This window comes from Talpa europaea (genome assembly GCF_964194135.1).
Source record: "Talpa europaea genome assembly, chromosome: 9".
Taxonomy (NCBI): domain Eukaryota; kingdom Metazoa; phylum Chordata; class Mammalia; order Eulipotyphla; family Talpidae; genus Talpa; species Talpa europaea.
In genome coordinates, this window is record NC_140076.1 from 72515559 (window position 1) to 72539063 (window position 23505).

At 40.3% G+C, this 23505-nt stretch overlaps 1 protein-coding gene and 1 pseudogene across 2 annotated transcripts in view; one reads left to right on the forward strand and one right to left on the reverse strand.

Annotated features, from left to right (window-relative positions):
* The first annotated feature begins 5478 nt into the window (after nt 1-5478).
* RUFY1 (RUN and FYVE domain containing 1) overlaps nt 5479-23505 on the forward strand; it is a 51462-nt gene continuing 33435 nt past the window's right edge. The window contains exons 1-4 of the mRNA XM_084241603.1: nt 5479-5652; nt 7011-7128; nt 11524-11625; nt 12952-13075. Coding sequence (XP_084097729.1) covers nt 5493-5652; nt 7011-7128; nt 11524-11625; nt 12952-13075 — 504 coding nt within the window. The 5' untranslated portion in view covers nt 5479-5492. The remainder of the gene's footprint in view (nt 5653-7010; nt 7129-11523; nt 11626-12951; nt 13076-23505) is intronic.
* Nucleotides 15527-16556, reverse strand: LOC311177747 (osteoclast-stimulating factor 1-like; annotated as a pseudogene). Its single transcript has 2 exons — nt 16065-16556; nt 15527-15802 (listed from the first exon to the last, which is right to left on the reverse strand). The product of its transcript is annotated as an osteoclast-stimulating factor 1-like (transcript).

Sequence of the window (23505 nt, forward strand, 5' to 3'; positions counted from 1 at the left end):
ATTTCCATCTTTTTTAGTTTTTATCATGAGTGCTGAATCTTATCAAATGCTTTCTCTACATCTATGGATGTTACATGATTTTTATCTTTTGTTGATGTTTTTATTTTTCAAGTAAGAAATGCACATCATAAAAAGAAATCAAACCATACGAAAGAACATTCAATGTAGAGAAAGACCTCCTTCCTAGAAACTGTCCCCAATCCTGTTGTCTCAATATCTGCGCATATAGCACATGCTTTCATCTCTCCACACACAGATTTCACACAAGCCATAGAACACAAGGCTGTACATCTTGCTATTTAGAGTGAGTCTTCCTCTTAAAGAGTGAATAACAAAATATACAAGTTCCTACAAATGAATGTGCCTAGCATAATCACTTTCACATAGTACTCACCGAAGAACGCATTATATAGATATATACAGCAGGTCCTCGGATAATGCCATTGATGAGAAAAAAACAGCCCCAACTGATACTAAATGAAATGATGTTATTTGTGTTATTTATGTACTTGCATTGTTTCCATTCAGGTAGCACTTTCCAAGAACCTACATGACCTTAAGTGAGAATTTGCCTCATTTGCCATTCAGTGGTGGTGTGTATTATGCGTTTCTCTGTTCTCTTCCACAGCAAATTTTATTTTCCATGTGTCAAAATGCCCCTGCACAACTGGTGCACCCCCTCCAAAATGAAGCACACAATAACTATCTGTTACAGGGCAGGGAGAGAGGCACCCCAGAACCCCCAAACCTGTCAGCTCTAAATAGGTGCTGCCATCCACCTCATCAAGACAAAACATGTAAGACCTTTAATAGAAAGGAATTTTAATACAATTAGTGTGCAAGATTTTCAAATCAAGCACCCAAAGTTACCCATGCCCTCGTGGATAAGTGTTCAGCCAAACAAGAATGGCCAAAAGCAAGGCCCGAAAGCCTGCCACAAGTCTAAAGCACCTTCCAGCGGGGACCCATAGAAGGGTCAAACAAGTCTGGGAGGAAAAGAGCAAAATCAAAACCAAGATAAAAGCTACCATATTTAACCTCCCCATGGGTGTCTCACCCACATCTGTTTCAATCATCCAGGACCAAGAAGCAAGCACAGTTTCTTCACATGTCTCTCTGCTCCTTGTGCCTCCTCCAGGTCTCCTGGCTCTCCATCCTGCTTCCTTCCTTCTCCAGTATCCTCTCCAGCTTCTTCTACTCCCTGCTCAGCTTCACCTTCCGATGGGTGGGGCAGGGAATCTGGAACCTCTCCTTTTCCTGGGGACCACCCTGTTAACATTTCCACTTCATATTGCTAAAATCCTTAAGTTAGCCATTGAGATGGTAAGTGAAAATTCAGGAAATATAAAGACACTTCCTGTCTTTCATGTGCTCTACAGGATAATGCCATACTGGATTATAAGATCTTCCAAGACATCAAAGAGCTACTTAAAATTAAAATTAGAGTTATAAAGACTCCAGTCAGAACCCAACAGAAATCTTGTAGAGTCCCCATAGCACATCCAGAGGTTACAGCAAACTGCCTGTCCTTTGACCTGTTTGTGGCTAGTAGTGGCATTGTTTCCTCTCCTGCACGGTACAAAAGCTTTGTTGCTGTTTTTTGTTTGTTTGTTTTTTAATATTTAGGTAATTAGCAGGTTTTACATAAAAATCCAACACCCAGCTTCTGAAAATGTCAATCTGGCACTATGGACCAGTATTCTTTCAGCAAGAAGGTGGCTACATGTTCTCTCCTACTCACTTTCTCACAGCATTACCCATTTGTGTTACAGACCTGCCACAGTCAAAGTTGAGAGCTCTGCTGCTCAGACAATTTATTTGGAATGCAATAAGTGTAGAATTTTGTAATATTCTGTGTGTTGTGTATTAATGAAACTTAAAAATTTCACTGGCTTGGCTTACAAACTCAAGTTTGTAAAATTGAGAGATAGAAAGGCTTCGAGTCTTCCAGCTAGAATTTTCCGTAACTCTCAATTGAGCCCAAATGAGGAATAGGTGGCTAAGGAAACGGGGCATGGGTGCATGGCCTCCGAACACTACCAGATTCCCAGAAATGGGGATAGGAGCCTCTGCCTCCCAGTTCTGATGGCCTAAAACACTCATAACCCCCTAAAAATATTTTCAATGTTAAAGTTGACATATAAAATTCTTTATCACAATTCATTTTCTGGTTTATTGTAAATATCGACTTAAAAAATAAAAGTTACATCGTTCTTTTAGGTGTAGCAAGTGGTATATAAATACCTTAATGATTTGATAAGCACCACTATCTGTTTTAAAATATGTAACAAGTCATTTAATATTTGAAAATTTAACATTTTCCTTTTAATGCCTTGAACTTGAGAAATTCCATTTTGATATATTTTGAAATAATTGTCATCCTAGCACGTCTCAGCAAAAAAACAAGTAAATCCATTAAAGTCTAATTTTTCTTGTGACTAGAGCTCTGTTATTAAAACATTTTCTTCTGAAATGAATTACCATTCAAAGTATTAGTAATGCAAAGTTAATAAAAGGAATATAATTTTAATAATTATTATACAGTGGCTGCAGCAGGTTGAGCACAGTGCTGTGAAGCTGTGTACAGCCTCTGCAGCATGGTTTCGATTCCTGGCCAGCCAGGGAGATTGCCACATGGCATGGCAGACCTCTCCTGTCTGGCTTGCTGCTCCCCTCAGCAGTGATTTCGGTCCTTCTGCCTGTTCTGCTCCCCGCTCTGTCTCTGGTGAATCCTCTCACCCTTCCTTGCCTCTGGCCTGTACCCCAGCTATTGTATAAATAAAGAAAAAAAAAATCTTTAAAAAAATTGTAATTATTATACATAAATTTTTCTTATAATTGCTTCTTTTTTGCTTGTTTATAGAATTGCTTCTCTTAATGAGCTTCTGAATGGCGCTAACTTAACATTAGCATGTATCTGTGGATGAATATGTATGATTTACTGATAAAATGTGATAAAACAGCATCAGTTTTATTCTTTGTGTTTTGTAGATGTGATTCCCTGAGAAATCTGGTTCATATAAATAAATGGAAATGGGCAGTTCTGATGTAGTAATGTTGCTGAAGTCTAAACTTCTTCTGATTTTTGTGCCCCAAATGACAATGATTTTATATAAAAAAAAATTCATTGTTGTTCCATTATTTTTGTTCAAAGCAAATGAAAATCATCTAACTGGCAGAAGGATGAAACCTGGTCATATTATTCTCAACCCTGGAAGTTCTGGAGTTACATAACTATAACTACACTTGTGATTCTTTCACTGAGTTATCTTGTTTTAACCCAGAGCTCTCAAATGGTTGGAGAACATCTGAATATTGCTTATTCCATTACACCTTGCTAATACAATACTTTCTGATCAAAAGACTTAGTTTACAAGTAGTTCCAATTCATTGTCATCAAAAACTTGGAGCTACAATTTTGGCTCATTTAATTGATAGGAAATGCCATCGAGTTAACCACACATCCTAGTGATAAGGATTAGACTGAGAGAAAATAATAAAATGGTTGTATTTGTGGGAGGTGAAGGGAACATTTTAAGTTTCTAATATGAAAGTGCACAGCTGAGAGCTAGAGAGCACCTTCTCCCCAAAGCCAGGTTTCCTTAATTAAGTTTTTAGGGACTTGAATAATCAAGAAAGGAGACTTCATTTGGGGGTTGGGACTTCTTGCTTTCTACATCATCACGGCATTAAGAGGAATTTACTGGATAGGGAGTGAATTGCCCTTCTTCCTTAGCGTGGGTCAAGAGAGCCTGTGAAACCTGAGGATCAGGATATAGATTTCTTTGAAACATCTGGGCATGTCTCATCTCATCCTTAGCAAGACTTACCTGCAGATGTATTCCCATTTGAAGACCACTAGTTTATAGAGGTGGGCTCAGTGTCTTTAAGGGTAAATATTTATAAATTGCTTCTATGGTTTTATTAGTCTGGTCAGGGTTTCTCTCTCCTCTTGTTGAGGTTTTACAAGTTTTATTTCCTTTGCCAGTCATCCACTTCATCATTTCAAAGTTATAAATGTAATACATAGGAACCTCTTCAATTTAAAAAAGTAGAGTTTCCCCACCCAAATGATTTACCTAACCCATTTTTCTCTCCACAACCAAGGTGAATTGTTTAGACCTTTTTTTTTTTTTCTTTCCTTGGGTTTTACTTAGCGAATTTACAATTTCTCGTGCTGGGCTTTTTTTTTTTTTTCTTTTTTTTAACCCACAATAGTATTCACTTAATACATTTGCTATAAAATCATTGTCATAATGTCCACTTGTTACGAGAGAGGGGCACCCGGGTGGCTGAAGCCAAGACTGTTGCCCTGCTTTTAGACTTAGCTATGTGTACGTGTATGTGCTCTAAACTATATGTCCACATTGATTAATGCCCATGAAATAAAGCAAGTAAATAATTACTATCCAGAATATAGGTCAATAAGAAAACAGGCAAACAATTCAACCAGAAAGAGGTTTAGCAGGCAATTCAAAGAACTAGGAAACAAACATGAAAGCGACGTGACCTTAGTAGTAATCAGACCCCCGCGAACTGAAACAGCAGGACCCTCCCCCCGCCCCGCCCCGTTCCCACACGGATCCGCACACACTGGCGGCCGCGCGTGGGCGGGCGCTCGCCTCGCCCCTGGGGTTACTCTCTCGTGAGACCTCTGTAGTTTGAGGTCTGCGTGTTTAAAATTAAAAACTAGAGCGGCAGCTTCCTGGGTCTGAGGGGACATTCGGCAGGCATTTGTCATGGCTCCCTGACATTGAGTGCAGACCAGTTTTTTAACTGAAGACGAAGCGACAAGATAAACAGTGCTGGAATTTAATGAGTTTGACTAACAATTTTACGTACAAGAAAGGTGTCAAGTTCATGTGTCCACTAATTGTGTTCGAAAGATGGCCAACAACGAGAATTTGAGCTGAAACCGAGAAGCAGACGCTTCCGCGAAGGCGCCGGCTGGCACAGACGGCCAAAAAGGCAGCCGCGGACAGCCGCCTGGTCGGGTCCTCCCCGCCCGCAATGAGGGCCGCAAAATGGCCCCCGTGAGCTCCGTGGTCGTGGCCTCGAGCTGACTGGTCCAATAGGAGCGTTAGGGCGGGACACCCCCTCGCGGCACGCCCTCTTCGGGCTGGGCTTACTGGCGTTTTCGCCTTTCCATTGGTCAAACCTGGAATACCGGATGTGGGAGAGGCCAATCGTGACGAGTCTTGGTAGAGCCGTCGCCCTGGCAACACGCGGAGCCGCCTGGGAGAGGTCTTGGGAGGCATCTGATCCAAAGCCCTGGCTCCCCAGGTGCGGCAATGACCTCCAGGGATTTAGGGGGTGGTTGACTGCGAACCCCAGTTATCCGCCTGCCGGGAATCCGCGCTCTGAGCACATTGCCTGGCCCCCTACCTGGCTGGTCTTTACTCCATCACTCCGCGTCCAACCTCACCTCGGAACACACTCAGGCCACTAACGAAGTTGTCCTTGCCTCTGCCCCAACAGCTTCCAAGTGCCAGATGATGGAGGAGCGTGCCAACCTGATGCACATGATGAAACTCAGCATCAAGGTCTTGCTCCAGTCTGCCCTGAGCCTAGGCCGCAGCCTGGATGCGGACCATGCTCCCTTGCAGCAGTTTTTTGTAGTGATGGAGCACTGCCTCAAACATGGGCTTAAAGGTGAGCCTGAGGGGGCGTCCGGGGATGTGGAAAATCGGGCTGTTTTAGTCTGCATTCGTTCATCGATGCCCAACATTGTTTTGGGTGCTGGAATAATAGTAGTGCACAAAACTGACAAAGTCCCTGCCCACAAGGCGCGACATTCTAGAGCAGTGCTTCCAATAGAAAGGCCATGCACCCTACAAATGCAGATTTAATAATGTTCCAGTAAGTGCGTTTAAAGGGTGGAAGGGGGTTAAATTAATAGTGTATTTCATTGACTCCAGGATTTCCAAAATATTATCATTTTGACATGAGATAGTCTTCGTTTTCACATTAAGGCTTGGAAATCCGCTATGTGTTTTACACTTCGCGCACATCTCAGTTGCACCAGTATATTCGAAGTGCTCAGTAGCCCATGCTGCTGATGGCTACCTTGGACAGCACAGCTCTAGAGGATGAGACAGACAAATGGAAAACAAACACAATTACAAATGCTACAAATTCAAGGAAGCAAAATGAATTAAATGATAGCGAATCAAGGAAAAAAACGTTCAGCTAGAGTGAGAAGGAATGTTTTTCCAGAAAAATGAAGTGTAAGCAATACCTAAAGGAGACATCAACCTTGCAGGCACTGGCGGTGAAGGCATTCCTAGCCAAAAAACTGAAAAAAGGAAAACTTAGTCCTGGATGCAAAGGTCCTTAGTGAAACCAACCTTAGTTTGAGAAGGACACTGAGTAACTGAGGCAGGCATGAAGAGATGAAGCAGAAAAGATGAGATTGGGGAGGGGTGGGGGCGTGGAGGGGGTGGGAAGGGCTGGATCATATAGGCCTGTATAGGTCGGGGTATGGAGTTGGATTTTATTCCAAGTGTATTTGGAGGAGTTTGAGCAAGGGAAAAACATGACCTCACATTTTAAAAAAGAATATCCAACTATGGAGAGAACAGGTTGTAAGGGAGGGAAGGTGACTACTAGGAGCAGGGAGACCCATTCTGATGTTATTGCAATAGTCAGATATGGGATGATTTTAAACCAAGCATTGATTTTGGCATTAGGTATGAAGAAGAAAGGGAAAGGATTTCACAGGTGATTATGAGGTACTTTATTTGCTTTATTTCATACGTATCAACATTTATTATTGATAATTTGTTATTCATTGTGTCCATTAAATATTTGGAGAAAGAACATAGTAGCTATATCAGAGAGACCCTGTAACTCTCATTTGTAACTTGTCAGTTACTTGTTCAATCCCTTAGACTAAACCTGAAAGGTTCAGTGGTAGAACTCTGTTACATTCATTTGGGCGAGTGACTGTGGGTCCCTGAAGAAATTTTGCAACCTATCCCTATGAATAATACTTTTGTTTTCCCTTTTAGTTAAGAAGAGTTTTATTGGCCAAAATAAATCTTTCTTTGGTCCTTTGGAGCTGGTGGAGAAACTTTGCCCAGAAGCATCAGATATAGCCACTAGTGTCAGAAATCTGCCAGAACTAAAGTGAGTGAGTCGTCACACTGATTTGATTTTTTTTTAACTCCCTCATATTTACCCACTTCTTAATTCCTTGCTGAGAAAACCTTGGAACAAATTAGCATGACCCACTCTCTGCTTAAACTTTAATCTCAGCTCTGCTATTCATTCTCTACATAACCTTGCATAAGATTTGCTCCTCTCTGAAGCCTCAGCTTCCTCTTCTTTAAAATGGAGACAGTGATCCATGTCTGTCAGAGAAGGTGGAACAGTTTGAAAGATACTGCCTCAGGAGAAGTTACAGGTGGAAAGGGAGTCATTTTTACACCCCTGGAGTCATTGCTTCAGGTGTATCTGTCTGGACAGTTTTCTACATAATATAGTTGGGCCAGATTAGAGATTCTAGGACAAAACATTTGTGAAAATGTGAACTCATGAATCTTTGGCCATGTCTGGATTTGCCCTTGGAGTCTCCATGCATAGGCTCAAAATAAAAATACTGAACAGAATACCAACAAAGCATCATCATGGGATCTGCATGGGATTTAGGAGGGGCACTAGAGAGGTTTGGGTTATGAGGAAGAGCCCCCCTTCCAGCCTTTATTTGACCCGTTACCTACTGAGACAGCCTGTTCCAGCCAGCATTTACCATGCTGCCTGCCACATGGTAGGCATTGGGCTAAAGAGATTTCATTATCTCCTTGAACCCTCCACAGCCAAAACATAAGAAATATTTGTTCTGTGGGATCTGAGGCTGAGGAGTTAAGTAATTTGCCAAGGACCCTTAGCGAGTGGTAGAGCCAGGAAGAGAACACAGGTGTGTTGAACTCTGAAACCCTCAATCCCAGCCCCATGCATTCTTCTCGTTACAGAATTTATCCCTCTGCTCCTGTCCCTAGTTCAGTTCTCTGGGCCTATTCTACATAAAGTGAAAATTTTTACATGTGATAGCCTTCCAAATGTTTATTTGGTGACCTCTTATGAGCCTTGTTTCTTTAGTTCTTTATGTGATTGTCCATCCCTTCCAACCAGCTCACTCCCTTGAGAGCAAGGTGCATTCTGATTGGAGAGGAGCAGGGCAATCTCCTCCTGCACTCAGGCTTCTGTTTTCAAATTTGAAGCCTTCTTATACTAATCAGAACTACTGTGGGCTGAACCCCCACCTGTTTCCACATTATTGTGGATGCTAAGCAACAGGCAAGCTTAAGCATGGAAATCCTCCCCCATATGCCCCATGGAAATCCTCCCCCATATGAGGTACTTTATTTGCCAAAACTGAAGTGTACAGTTTTTCCCATCTCTTCATTTCTCAGAGGAGTAGCCTTGTTGGTGGCCCTATGGGAGGGAAAGGGCTGCTGTTTTATTCTATGTAATTGCAGTGTTTCTACTATTACATAGTAGCAAAAGCTCTAAAACTTCTACAGTATTTTGGAACTTAGGTCTAGTGGTTGGGGAGAGTTGGGGGCTGGTTACCCTAGGTGGTTTGAAACTTGGAGGATAATTTTGCATCCTGGGAAGACTCTCTAGAGTATAGTTCCTTTAGCTAAGTGTTGTCTATCATCCAAAATTATTCATTGTCTTCATGCCATGGTTTGTTACTGATCATACCTTACACGATGAATTTTGTTTCACGTATTGACATTTAAACTCAGACAAGGCTTCTCTCTCACTTGCTGTTTTTTTTTTTTTTTAATTATTTTAATTTACAAGTAGAAATCCTCTCAGAAGGAAAAATAAATGAAAGAACAACACAAAATGTGTAGGCACATTTTTACTCCATGAATTTCTCAAATCCTCACTTGTTCCCCACTCTCCAAGATGAAAAACACTCTTCTGAAAAGGTATTCAGCCACCAACAATGAAGTTATTAACAGGGTTATGGGTCATTTCACACACGAGAAAAACCAGTAAATCCCATTATAGCAAATCCTGTAGCAATGCATAGGCTTGTTGCCATGGCAATCTTCTGAAATTCTTTTCTGTAAGGTTTGGTGCATCTTTTAACCAGCCAAATCAAATCTTCACAAACTTCCTACCATCATTACCACCACCAGGAAGGTCAGGGACGCTGTCTTTCTTTTTTGAAAATTAGAAATTACCTTTTTTTAAAATTACCTGTTCTTTGATTAGGAAATAAAAACAAATCAAAAAATGCTTCCATTAGCCCACTACTCAGAAAAAAAAAGAATCCTACATCTAATTTCTTAGTCTGTTTCCTTCTAGACCCATTCATTGCCTACTCAGACAGACGAATAAGATTCTGTTTTTATACCTCCCACCATGGCATCAGAGTCCATTGATGAAGGACTTACCCATTATCCTTCAAAATTACCAGTGCATCTGTCCTTGGACCTAGCAACCCCATTTTGGTCATTACCCTACAAATCTAGCAACATGAAAATGATGCATGTACAGAACCCTATTGCAGTTTTATTTGTAATAACAGGAGAGTAGAAATAGCCTACCTAAAAAATCTACTAAATAAATTATGGAGCAGTACAATACTAAACACTATAAACCTTAAAAAAAGGAGAAATTCAGGCCTCCCCTCCTGGTGCAGCGGTTGAGTGCTGGGCTGCGAGGCTGCCCGCAGCCTCTGCAGCGCCGGTTCGTTCCCCAGCGGCTGGCGAGGGTCCCACAAAAAAAAAAAAAAAAAAAAGGAGAAATTCTTCTCTGTGTGTGGAAAGAATTTCGAGAATACAAATATTCAGTGAAGTAAGAAGTAGCAGAACAGCATGTGTAACATTAATTTTTTTTTGTTGTTCAGGAGGGTAGAGAAGAATTTGAATTTACATGATTAAAAATGTTTTGTAAGAAAACCTAAACTAAGAACAATATACTAATGTTTGTGAAAGGGAACTGTGAAAAATTAAGGTTTAAATTATACATGCAGTATCGTAGCCCTTTCTTTTGCATTTCATATTAGATTTTATACCTCTTTCCATGTCATATATCCATCCATCCACCCATCCATCCATCCAGTGGAATCTAAAGCATTCTGCTGTGTAGCTTATTTGGGCTTTGCTATTGTCTTCAGATTCCCATTATCCAAATAGTGCAGTGGTGATCATCCCCCAACATCTTTAACATCCTAAATTGTATCCTTAGGATACATGACTAGATGCAGAATTTCGATAACCTCCTGCCATTAGGTTGCCTGCTGGAAGGGCTGTCAGGGTTGTTGCCATTTACTACACTCCCACCAAAACAGCATGTGTCAATGGCCATGTTCCACATCATGCCATCAATTAATCTTTTTTCTACCATATTTCCTTCCATTTTTACTCTAGTTGAGCATCGTTTATCAGCAGAGGGGAAGGAGGTTGAAAGCCTTTTGCATTGAAGAACTTAGGTCACCTCTTCCTGGCCTGGCTCCTGAAATGACCAGCCTGGCCATCAGCCCTGAGAGTTCCTTTGAGGCGGATATTGATTCCAGTGGTATCTCTAGTGCTTTCCTGGGTGTCACACAGCAGTTATTCTGCTTAGAGCAAAAGCATTTTTCCTTTAAAAGTGTTAGGTCTAAAGTCAGGAGGCTTATTTTATTCTAATGTTTTAAGGAGGCCTTTTCAAAGTTGCACCTTTGGAAGGGATTGTGATAGTGTGATTATATATAACAATACTGAACTGTTGCTTCAAAAGATAAATTTTATGCTTTGTGTCTTTTATCACAGTGAAAAATACAATTGCATCTTTGTACTAACTAGAAACTTTGTGAAACGACACCACTTGATTTTTTTTTAAAGATTTTTTATTTTGCATACAAGAACTGGGGTGTAGGACAGAGGTGGGGGGGGCGGTGAGAGGATTCACCAGAGGCAGAGTGGGGAGCAGAACAGGTGGATCTACTGAAATATACTGCTGAGGGGAGCAGTGGGCGAGATAAGAGAGGTCTGCTGCGCCATGTGTGGATTACCTCCCTGGCCTGGGATCAAACTCAGGCCATCTCTGTGATATCTCTGAGACTTAACCCCTAGGCCTCCAGGGAGGCATGAGACCAAAACACTTTAACAAGCACTGTATTCTATGTATTGATCTTTTGAAAGAGTCTTTAGATATTACACAAATCTAGTCTGGTATTTCCTGGCTCCCTGTGAAATTTTATCAATATAAACAAAGTTGTGTCTAATTATATTCCAGAAATGAGATTTTTGTGGCTTAAAAATTTTTTTATATACATGCCCATGATACAAAATTCAGACAGTATCCAAAGATTTCAGTGAGCTGTTTTCTTGACCTTCCTAGTGAACCACCCCTCACCCCACCTCCTTCTACCTACCCACAAATGCAACTATTGTTAAAATGTTCTCCACATCTCTGTGTGTGTGTGTGTGAGTGAGTGAGAGAGAGAGAAAGAATAGGCTTTTTCTCTTTGTTTTTTGATGTTATTGTTACACCATAACAGTTTGATTCTCTGAATTCTAGGACAGCTGTGGGAAGAGGCAGAGCGTGGCTTTATCTTGCTCTCATGCAAAAGAAACTCGCAGATTATCTGAAAGTGCTTATAGATAATAAACATCTCTTAAGGTATTTCATCACCTACCTTTGCTTGCCTTTTGCTGTATAAATTATTAGAACATAGTTCTGTAATTCATTTTGAATTAAAAGAGTGTATAATGTAGGCAGCTTATATTCAAACTACTAATAGTAAATATTCTGTGACTTAGTTTTAAAATAGCAATCTTTCATCTTTTGAGCACTGATACTGAACTTAAGATTCATATTTTAATTTTGAAAAGTCATTTTGAAGATAATTCTCCAAAAATACCTAAGATTAGGTAACTGCTTCAACAAAGTGATATTTATTAGTTTGGATGATAAAGGAAACAGACTGCTTTACAACTTGATGCAGTGGGTAAAACCCTGCTTTTTGAAGGGACCATACCTCTGTTGCCTATTTTAGGATTCTGTATCCAGATTGTAAAATTTTGCATCCTTAGCATCAGTAAAGACCAACTGGCCATGCCTGAATTTTATGAATGTTTCTATTTCTGTATTTATAGCTATATACACAAGAATAATCACTATAAAGGGAATTTTCTCTAGAATATGAGAATTTACAAGTGAAGAATTTAAGAGTTAATTCTCTTGTCTCACTGAAATAAAAATGTTTTATAGAATGGCCTGTCACTCAGAAAAATTTCATTATTTTCAAATCATGATTTATTGAATATATTTATACATGATAAATACTGATTTCAAATATTTTATGTGCTTTGTACTTTCAGTTACACTGAGTAACTTTGAGGTATAGATTTTATTCTAATGAACTAATTTTTAAGACAGGAAGTTCTCAGCTTTTCCCATGCACACACAGTACGCCAGCACAATAAAGGCAGGGGGTGGGTCACCACTGCAAACGACTAGGTGACTGGTACTTAAGGTAGTGAAAGTTGCCAGTGTAGCTCAGTGGGACACAGGGAAGAGGAAAGAATTTTGTTCTTGGATGTGGGGAGGCTGTTGATGCCACTTGCTGTTGACATGAGCGCACAGTGGTTCATAGCAGTGTGGACGAAGAGTCAGCAGGAACAGGAGGTTCAGTGTGATGGTTAGGAATGCAGGAGCCAAGAGAAGATGAGGATGACTGTGGTACAGGATCTAACCATAGGTAGCAGGAAGGGGCAACCCATTCTAAGCCACAGGAAGAGAGATAAGGCCAGAGAAGAAACAGTAGCGCTGGAAGCAAGAGAGGAAAATGAAAGGCAGAAGGAATTCTCACAAATGAGCTTCTCACTCCTGGGTGAAGGTGGCAGCCAGGCCATCACCTGAGAGGTAAAAAGGCAAGTGAGGTTGGGGCAAAGGGATGGTGAAGGTGTACATGAGCAGCTCATCTGTCATGTCCTTCTCTTTCAGTGAGTTCTATGAGCCTGAGGCGTTAATGATGGAGGAAGAAGGGATGGTGATTGTTGGTCTGCTGGTGGGACTCAATGTTCTTGATGCCAATCTGTGCTTAAAAGGCGAAGACTTAGATTCTCAGGTAAAGTGGGAATTTTGACTCTAGATGGAATGCCTTCTTCCAGGCAAGGATTTTACATAGGATCTGCAAGCTGTGCTAAGCCTGAGAAAGGGACAGGTGGTTGCCAATGTCCGTGGGGGGCTGTGCAAGGTGCTGTGCTGACTCAAGGGAATATCAGCCAGGGAAGATCTCAAAGAAAGGTAAAGAGGTAGCATGGACAAAGGCACACACAAAAAGCCGGAGACTGGGCCTATTTGTTAGCCATCAGTCACAGTAAAGGGTTAGCTTTGTCCTTTGAGCTATGGGAAGCTGCTGGAGGTCTTTAGGCAGTATACACTGAAATGCCCGGGCCTGGGCTTGAGAAAGATCAATCTAGCAACCTGTCTCAGTCCTGAATTAAAAGTGGCTAAGAACAGAGACTACAAAAACCTTGAGCACACTAGTCTGGAAATCCCAAAAGGTTGGATGGACCATAAGAACATAATAAGGAGGGATTTTAGAAGTCAGATTGATAAAAATGACAGCAGGCAACACGTGCTGCATGCCATGTGGAATGGGATGGCCCTCCTGGGTGGGTGCTCCTTCCTGCATGGGAGCAGGTGTCCAGGGCTGAGGCTAAACTAGAGATGAGAACTCTGAGTATCTAGAAGGCAGTCACCTGATCCATCCCACCTCCACCCCTCTTCAGGTTATCTGTAGCTGTGGCTGGGCCTTTGCCTAGCTGCCTTCCTGCCACATGTTTGGACTTGAAGAAACAAAATCTTCCCTTATGCCTTGAGGCCCAGTCCCAGGCCAGCTTCTGCCCCATTTTTTTTTTTTATTAGTTTTATTTTTGCATGTTGAAATTTTTCAAAAAATATAGAGAAGTATTTTTGAAAATATAGTAAACATCAGACATAATTCCATTACTCAGAAACAGCTAACCCAGTGTTAAATTTTAGGACATGTCCTTCCAGTATATGAATAAGGGTGTGTGAGTTAGAGAGAGAGGGTGTCTGTGTTCATATATTTTAAAAAGAGATGTTTAACATTTTCTTTTTTATTAAGGTAAAGGGTAATTATTCCAAGCACACTATTTTGTATTTTTCTTTTTTAATCTTGTTTCACATACTTCTTTATGTCAACAAAGATGTAAACCATTCTAAATGAATGCATAGTATTCCATTTTATGAATGTGCCATAACATATGTAACAAATAGCTAATTAACTTAAGTGTTTCCATATTATAATAAAATTGTATAAACATCCTTGTACCTCTCTATACACTTGTTCATTTTCTTTAGGGTAACTTTTGGGATTAGGATAACTGCGAAATATACAGATCCTGCATGAGTGTTGTGATGACATAGACATTCTTGGTCTTTTTCAGTCTCATCTCAAGTTTATAATTTTGAGGAACTAGAATGGTCAATTTTTTTTACATGTTTTCTTTGCCATCGGTGGTTCAGCTTTTATTGCTATTTATTCATGTTCTTTGCCATTTTTCTGAATTTTATATCTTATTCCATTCCTTTATTAGGTAGTCATGTGTCAACGATGGAGATACGTAGGTTTTTATATTGATTTTGTTGTTGTGCAACTATCAGAGAACATATGTTACCTTCCAAACTACTTCACCATTTCGCTGGCAGACTAATTGTGGGGGGGGATCTTGGAAGGGAACTTTGACTTTTTCTTACTCCTGTAATAAGTTGGCAGTGTGTGCTACATCACCAGGCAATAGGAATTTTGCAGACCACTGTCTCATATGTGGCCTGTTATTGACAGAAATATCATTAGGTAGTGCATGAGTAAAAATCAGAGATACTGACTGGTTTTGAAATTTTTGTTATGATTTTTTTCTGCCTTGTCATGGCTGTTTTTGTGTCTTGAAAAAAATGGCAATCAAATTTTTTTGCAAATCAGATTTTCCCTTTATAGTTTCAAAAATATTGTGCATAGATTTTTTTTTTTTTTTTTTTTGTGGGACCCTCACCAGTGGCCGGGAAACAAACCGGCGCTGCAAGCCCAGTGTTCAACTGCTGCGCCACCAGGGGAGGCCCGATTTTTTTCTTTTTTTTAGATTTATTTATTTATGCATACAAGAGCTGGCGTGCAGGCCAGAGGTGTGGGGGGTGAGGTGAGAGGATTTACCAGAGACAGAGTGGGGAGCAAAACCGGAGGACTGATTGAAATACACTGCTGAAGGGAGCAGCCAGTGAAACAGGAAAGGTCTGCTGTGCCATGTGGGTTAGTTCCCTGGCCAGTATGTAACTCAGGAACAGTGGCTGGCTATAGCTTGGAAGCGCTGATCCTTTAACCCCTGTGCCACCAGGCGGCCCCACCATTCTGATTTTTTTAAAGAAAAACATTTTAAGATTCCTTTAGTTTGATAAATGGAAATAATCTCTGCTTGTTCTACTCTGGTGAAACAATGTATTTTATACAGCAAAGTATCCAGTCCCTTACTGGCCAACCAAAGATAAGAACTATTCATTTACATGTTGTTCTACTCAAGCACAATGCATTATTGCCACAGTCATCTAGTTGTTTTGTTTTGTTTTGTCTTGTTCTTTGGTCACCAACACTTCTGGCAAAGACAAGGTTTAGAATGGCAAAAGCAATAGAAGTTTTAGATCTTAAAACTCTGGAAGGGAAGTCTGAGTCTTCGTCATCTAGGTAGTCCTTGGCATTGCTTAATGTTCAAACTATATCTGTTCCCTGTTTCTTCTTCAGGAGAGATGCACAGGCAGCATTAGTGACCATGTGCTAGCCTACTTCCTTCTCATTTTTTTTATTTTTATTTTATTTATACAAGCACTGGGTACAGTCAGAAGCATAGGAGAGTGAGAGAATTCACCAGAGCCAGAGCGGGAAAAGAGCACAGACTGATGAAATACACTGCTGAGGGGAGCAGCGGGCGCTGCAAGAGAGGTCTGCGTGCCATGTGGGACCCTCGCCGGCCGGGGATCGAACCGGCGCTGCAGAGGCTGCAGACAGCTTCGCAGCCCAGCATCAACTGCTGCGCCACCAGGGGAAGCCCCTTCTCATTGTTTCTTAAGTCTGTTCTAACACCTTTTGCTAGAAGCAGTTGGACAATATCTGCATAACCCTCTGGGCAGCAGCATGCAAGGCTATGTCTCCAAACTTGTTCTGTTGGTTCAGTTCAATGTTGGTTGAATAAATAGCATTCCTCTATATCTTTGTGACAAGCCCAGGATAAAGCACTGCTTCCAGCTGTGTCTAAATCGTTAATTCTGATTATCCAAACATTCTGAATTAGCTCAGGTTGCCTTTTTGCAGTTTCATGCAAAAGATTGTCGATGAATTCTGCCTACTCAGCCTTGGGATTAGTCCAGTCCTGCCTTTGGAGGTGCTTTTTCTCCAAAGGCAATGTCAGTAATGTAGATAATATCACCTTCCTCAAAGTATAATTCACCTGGAGTTCTTGCTTCAAAACATGCAGCGCTCTGAATACCTTAACTTCTCCTGGTTTGACTGGTTTGGGTGGCGACTTCGACATCTTGCTTCCTGGAGTGGCTGATCCTAAAGGCCATGTACAAGAAGCCTACCAATCTCCCCACCGGCCTGCACTCCCAGTGCCCAGTTTCTTTTTGTCTGGTTTACAGTGGTACATCTTCAACCACCCTGCCATGGGCGGTCAGATGCAGGCACAGCCACTTCTCTCCAACTATGTGTTTCTTAAATTGAAATACTGTGCTTGCCATTTGTTGTGACATAATATGAAGTGGAGTTAGATTTCTTTTACAAGCTGGAAACCAATTTTCTCAATATCATGAATTAGATTATATCATTTTTGTACTGATTTGAAATTCTACCTATATCATCTGTGAAATAATCATAATATGTGAAGGTTTCCCCTGGACCCTTGTGTTTAGGCCCAGATCTCTTAATTCCTATGCCATAGCATATTCTTCATTAGCAGAAAAATGTAGTATTGGATACCTCACATGATGTTCTTCTCAACATCATTGCATTAGAATGATGGCGGAAAAAGCCCTCCATACCTGGACCATCTGTGTGGCATTTGTACATTCTCCCCATGTCTACATGGGTTTTCTCTGGCAGTCTGGTTTCCTTCCACACCCCAAAGATGTGTACTTGAGGTTCATTCGTGTTTTTCAGGTCTCAGTGGGAGTGAGTATGGGTGGGTGTGTGATGTGTCCTGGGATAGAAAGATATCCTGTCCGGTGGGTTTCCCGCCTTTCACTCTCACTTACCAGGATAGGCTCTAGCCACCCAAGACCCTGAACTGGAATAAGTGGATTAGAAAATGAATGAATGGGGCCTCCTTGGTGGCGCAAGGGGTTAATAAGCACCACACTATGAAGCAATCCGCAGCTTCTGCAGCACGAGTTCGATCCCTGGCGGCCATGGAGCAACTCAAATGGCACAGACCTCTCCTGTCTCACCCACTGCTCCCCTCAGCAGTGTGTTTCAGTCCGTCTGCCTGTTCTGTTCCCCACTCTGTCTCTGGTGAGTCCTCTCACCCCTCTGCATCTCTGGCCTGTGCCCCAGCTCTTATATGCATAAAAAAATAAATCTTTTTTTTTTAAAATGAATGAATGAATACAAGTGCTTTCAATTTTACAAATTCAAAAGTGATTTTTGAATATTAGAAATGTTTGGGGTCTTTATTTAAAATAAAATTTGGTGATGTTTTGTCATCAGAAATGTGCCTTAGATACTTAAAACTTGTTCATATCAGTTGGCTTGTGATAAAATTGATTTTGTTTCACGTCATTTCACGTCAAAGTTGTAGATTCAAAAACCTATCAGTGACTTTAAATGAGGACCCACTGTATGTTTTATGCTCTGGCTGTCCACTCCTGTCTACTTTATTATACTCCTCTTTCAAATATAGTTCAGGCTATCCATTCTACCATATGACCTTGAATACCATTTTGTTAAATTCCAAAATAGATTTTTTATTAAATAATAGATGTGATTGGCCCTTGTCTATTCCTTAACAAAATGCCATCATCCACCATAAGGAATAAATGTTTGCTGTTGAAGTCTGAGAGATCCTCTGTTCTGTTCTAATTCACTTTACATTGTTACTAAAAATGAACATTGAATGCTATCAGATGTCTTTTTTGGCATCTTCTGAAATGTCATGCACTTTTTTTTTTTAAAAGATTTATTTATGCATATAAGAACTGGGGCACAAAAATAAAGGAAAAAAAACTGGGGCACAGGCCAGAGGCATGGAGGGGGGTGAGAGAATTCACCAGAGACAGAGTGGGGACCAGAACAGGCAGATTGACTGAAATATACTGCTGAGGGGAGCAGCGGGCGAGTCAGGAGAGATCTGCTATGCCATGTGGGTTGCTCCCTGGCTGGGGATTGAACTCGTGCTGCAGGGGCTGCGGATAGCTTCATAGGTTGTGTCCTAATCCCTTGTGCCACAAGGGAGGCCCTTTTTTTTTTTTTTTTTTTAGTTTTATCACTTTATTTGATAATCAGTGATTAGTTCTCACCACATTGATTAGATTTTTGAAAGTCTATAAGAAGTACCTGGGTAACCAGTGTATATAGCTTGTTTGATAAATCCTCATCCTCATTTCATTTCCTGGACAACAACATGTGCATACCGTATGGGATATTCCTTAATCCTTTGGCCCAGATGGCTTTGTTGAGCCTGGTGCTGGTATGCACATGTGGAGTGCCCATTTCCTTCACTGTAAATTTCTTCATCTCTTAGTTCTCAAGGGGCACGCTTCTTGAAGCCCATGCCCTGGCTGCTCTGGTGAATGTTGATGGCATGTCTCTGGTAACTACCTCACTGATAGCAGAATGGCCCTTCTCACCACCCATTCTGCCCAGCCTGATCATATCCTTTTTTACCCCATAAATATAATTGATTTAATTCATAGGTTTCCTATTATGAATTCCTGCATTCCTAAAACAAATCCAGCTTGGTCATCCTGTGTCAAGCATCCTTTTAGTATACCCTAGATTTAATATGTCTGCGGTTATCTGTGGTTTATTTGGAATTTTTATTTCCAGTTACTAGTGACACTTCTGATTTTTCTTTTCCTGTACCTTCTTTGTCACTTTTCAGCATCAAGATTATATTAACCTCATAAAATAAACTGGATAAGTTCTTATTTTGCACAACAGTTTATTAGAACTGGAATTATTTTTTCTCTGAAGGTTTAGTAGAACTCACTTGTAAGACCACTTCAGCTTTATACCTTTTTTGGACCTGGTTCATTGACTACTTTAATTTTTTTTTTTTTTTTTTTTTTTTTTTTTTTTTTTTTTTTAGAATTTGGTCAATTTGTTGGCTTCCTAAGTTGCTGGACAATTTTTCAGTCATTCAGAAATAATCTGTTTGATTCATATTTGTTGGTGGTATGGGAGTATTGTCTTACCACATCTTAAAATCTCACTTTTACCATTTGTAATATTGTGCACTTGCTGTTGATCATTCTTGGTAGAGAAGTATCTACTGTATTGACCTTGAAGAACTACTAGCTCTTTATTGATTAATTCTGCTTTGGAAGAAAGGACTTTATTTGCTTTCCAATCCATTAATTTCTGCTTTAGATATTCTCATTCTTCCTGTTGGCTTTTTTCCCCCCAGTTAACATATATTTCTTTCTTATTATTTAATTTTTTATTACAAAAGAAATGCAAGCTTGTTGAAAATTCAAGTAGTACAGAGCATACATAAAGTGAAAACTGAAATTCAGCCTCTCCCACTCCTCCTCCACAGATAATGGTAGAAATTGGGGGTAAAAATTTTTTTCTGCAACTATTTTTATGCATTTATGTATACATAGGTTGTTTCTAATTATATCTTTTCTGCTTTTTTACTACTAAGTAACAAATCTGCAGCCAAGTGAACAGTAGCAGTCACTGTATCTCTCACAGTTGGGGTTCTTAACTGGGTTGAGGTAGACCCTTCCTGATTAAGAGCCTCTGTGATTTCTGACAGTTGGGAGCAGGGGCTGGAAGCTGGAATCCTGGACGCTTGCTTTCTGGCTTGTCTGACTTTTGGCCATGATGGCTTAGAGTTGAAGACTGGAACAATAGGGTATGTCTAGCTGCCTGGGGCTCCACTTGGTCTCCATCAGGGTGATTTCAAGATAGCCACACTGCTTCTGTGGAAGCTCAGAGCTTCAGTGTTTATGCCCAAGAGAAAGTCAGGAAGAAGCTTGACTTACCTTTATTAAGCTAGCTGCAGAAGTCACAGTATCATTTCTGTAGCTTATCATCAAGATAGGCATGAAAGCTACCATGTTTAAGGGTCAGGAATATAGGTTGGTGGGAGGCCTTAACAGAGAATTTGAAAAAACCTTTACACATAGCTTTTAGCTTTAGCATAAAAGGGTATACTATAAAGAAAGGGTTAATACTATACTTACTCTTTGTTGTTTTTTTGTTTTTGTCTTTTGGGTTTGTTTTTTTTTTTTTTAAGATTTATTTATTTATACTAGAACCAGGTTACAGGCCAGATTCACAGGAGGGTGAGAGGATTCACCAGAGACAGAGCAGGGAACAGAATAGGCAGACTGACTGAAATACACTGCTGAGGGGAGCAGCGGGCGCGACAGGAGAGGTCTACCGCGCCATGTGGGACCCTCACAGGCTGCAGAGGCTGCTGACAGCTTCACAGCGCGGCGCTCAACTGCCTGCGCCACCAGGGGAGGCCCTATACTTACTCTTTGACTTAACATTTTATCTTAGAGCTTTAGATCATTACACATCTACCACTGCATTCTTTTTTGTTTGTTTTTGTTTTTTTAAAGGTATGTCCTCTTTAAAAAAAAAAAAAAGATTTCTTTTTTATTTATTAATGCATACAGGAACTAGGGTGTAGGGCAGAGGTGCAGAGGGGGAGGTGGGGACGATGAGAGGATTCACCAGAGACAGAGTGGGGAGCAGAACAGGCAGATCTACTGAAATCCACTGCTGAGGGGAGCAGTGGGCAAGGCAGGAGAGGTCTGCTGTGCCGTGTGGGAAGTTCCCTGGCCGGGGATTGAACTCAGGCCATGGTGATGATAGCACTGAGCCTAACCCTGAGCCACCAGGAAGGGCCCCTACCACTGCATTCTTTGTTCTGGTTGCATAAGCTTGTGTTAATGGCTATAACGCATTTGATTTAAACACTTACCTATAGATGGGCCCAACTGGATGCTGACAGAGTAGGCCCCTTACTCACTCACTCTAAATTGTTTTATGTCCACACTAAGCCCTTCACCCTTTAGATGTATGAGGAATCTTGGTTCTCCTTAGTTCCCCACAGTGGCAGATAATTTCCCTGGAATATTGGTTGGACTGTTTCACCACAGTTTGGGGAAGGAAGGAGTGAAGAGAATAAGTTACGATCCCTACTTCAGTCTTACGGATCCAGCTCTCTTTTTTTTTATGAATAGTTTTATAGCTATTGTGGTACTTTTTTATTTTCTGATATATAGTTATACATTATAGAGTTATGTGATTTTCAGGTGTGCGTAACTGAGAATCAGCATGTATACATACTACATTAATTGCCTTGATAAGCATCAGTCTCTCCTTCCCCATACCATTGTCCCCTTTCTCCCAATTTACCCACATCCCCCCTTTCCCCTTCCCTTCTGGGTGTCACTAATTGCTCTTATAATCCAAAAATTTATTTTTGTTTTATTTCATTCACCTGCTTCTTTCCTCTATATTACCACAAATGAGTGAAATCATAGGGTGTTTGTCTGTCTCTTTTACTTCACTAAGCATTACATCCACTCATGTTGTTGCAAATGGAAGGATTTCATGTTTTCTGTAGCTGAGAAGTAGTCCATTGTGTATGTATACCATATCCTCTCTGTCTACTCATCTGTCCACAGGCACTTCGGTTATTTCAAGCTGTTGACTATTGTAAATAATGGTGCAATAAACATGGGATGTGTCTATCTCTTCAAATTGGTATTTTGTACTTGGGGAGTAAATAGAAGCATGGTTAACAGGATCATTTGGGACTTCTAATTTCAGTTGTTATGCTTTCCATAATGGCTATAATTATTTATATACCCACCAACATTGTATAAAAGTTCCCTTTTCTGCATATCCTGTCTAACCTTTATTTCTTGTCTTTTGGATAAAAGCATTCTCACAGGTAAGAGGTAGTACCTCATTGTTTTTGAGTTGCATTTCCCTAGTAATCTTCACTAATGAGAAGAGTTAATAAACATCTTTTCGTATGGCTTCTTGTCTTATTTGGACAAGCGTCTGTTCAGATCCTCTACCCATTTGTAAAATGAGTCTTTTTTTAATTGTATGTTTTATGTTTTTATTGTTATGTTCTTTGTATATTTTGGATATTCACCCCCATTGAAAATATCTTCTGCCATTCAGTAGGGTGTCTTTTTGTCTTGATGCAAGTTTTTCTTATTATGCAGAAGCTTTTTAGGTTGATGTACTCCCATTTGTTTGTTTTTGCTTCTATTTCCTTGGCCATTGGAGTCCAGTCCACAAAACATCTCTAAGACTGAAGTAAAGGACTGTGTCACTCATGTTTTCTTCTATGTATTTTATGGTTTCAGGTTTTAATCCCAAGTCTTTATTATATTTTGTGTATGTGTGAGATAGTGATCTAGCTTCGTTCTTTTGACTTTCATTATTGTGACCGTGCAGTTTTCCTAACACCATTTATTGCAAAGACGTTCCTTATTCCATTGTGAGCTCTTGACTCTTTTGTCATAAATTAGTTATCTTTACATGTGTGGTTTTATTTCTGGACCCCAAGTCTGTACAACTGATCTGTGTTTCTGGTTTTTGTTGTTGTTGTTGTTTTGTGGGACCCTTACCAGCGGCCGGGAAACAAACCGGCACTGCAGAGGCTGCGAGCAGCCTCGCAGCCCAGCGTTCAACCTCTGCACTACCAGGGGAAGCCCTCTATGTTTCTGTTTGTATTCTAATATCAAGCTTTTTGAATTACTGTCACTTTGTAGTATAGCTTGAATTTGGGAAGGGTGATATCTCTGTTTTTGTTCATTTTTCTCAGGAGTGTTTTGCTTTTTAGGCTCCTTGGTAGTTCCAAATAAATATCATCATTTTCTCTATTTAAGTGAAGAATGCCACTGGGATTTTAGTAAGGACTGCATTGATCTGTATATTGCTATAGGTAATATAGCCATTTTAGTAATGTTAATTCTCCCAATCCATGAGTATGGAATATTTTTCCATCTCTTTGTATCTTCTGTTTCTTTTAACAATGTCTTGTAGTTTTCAGCATACAGTTTTTATTTCTTAGGTTATATATTTTTAAGGTATTTCATTCTTTTTGATGCTATTGAATGGGATGTTTTCCTGATTTCTCTTTCTGTTAGTTTACCATTTAAGTATAGAAATGCAACAGGCTTGTATATATTTTGTAGTTTTGTAGTCTGCCACTTCATCTTTTATTATTTCTCATAGCTTCGTAATGAAGTCTTTGCAATTTTTCTGTATGTATTACCATGTCATCT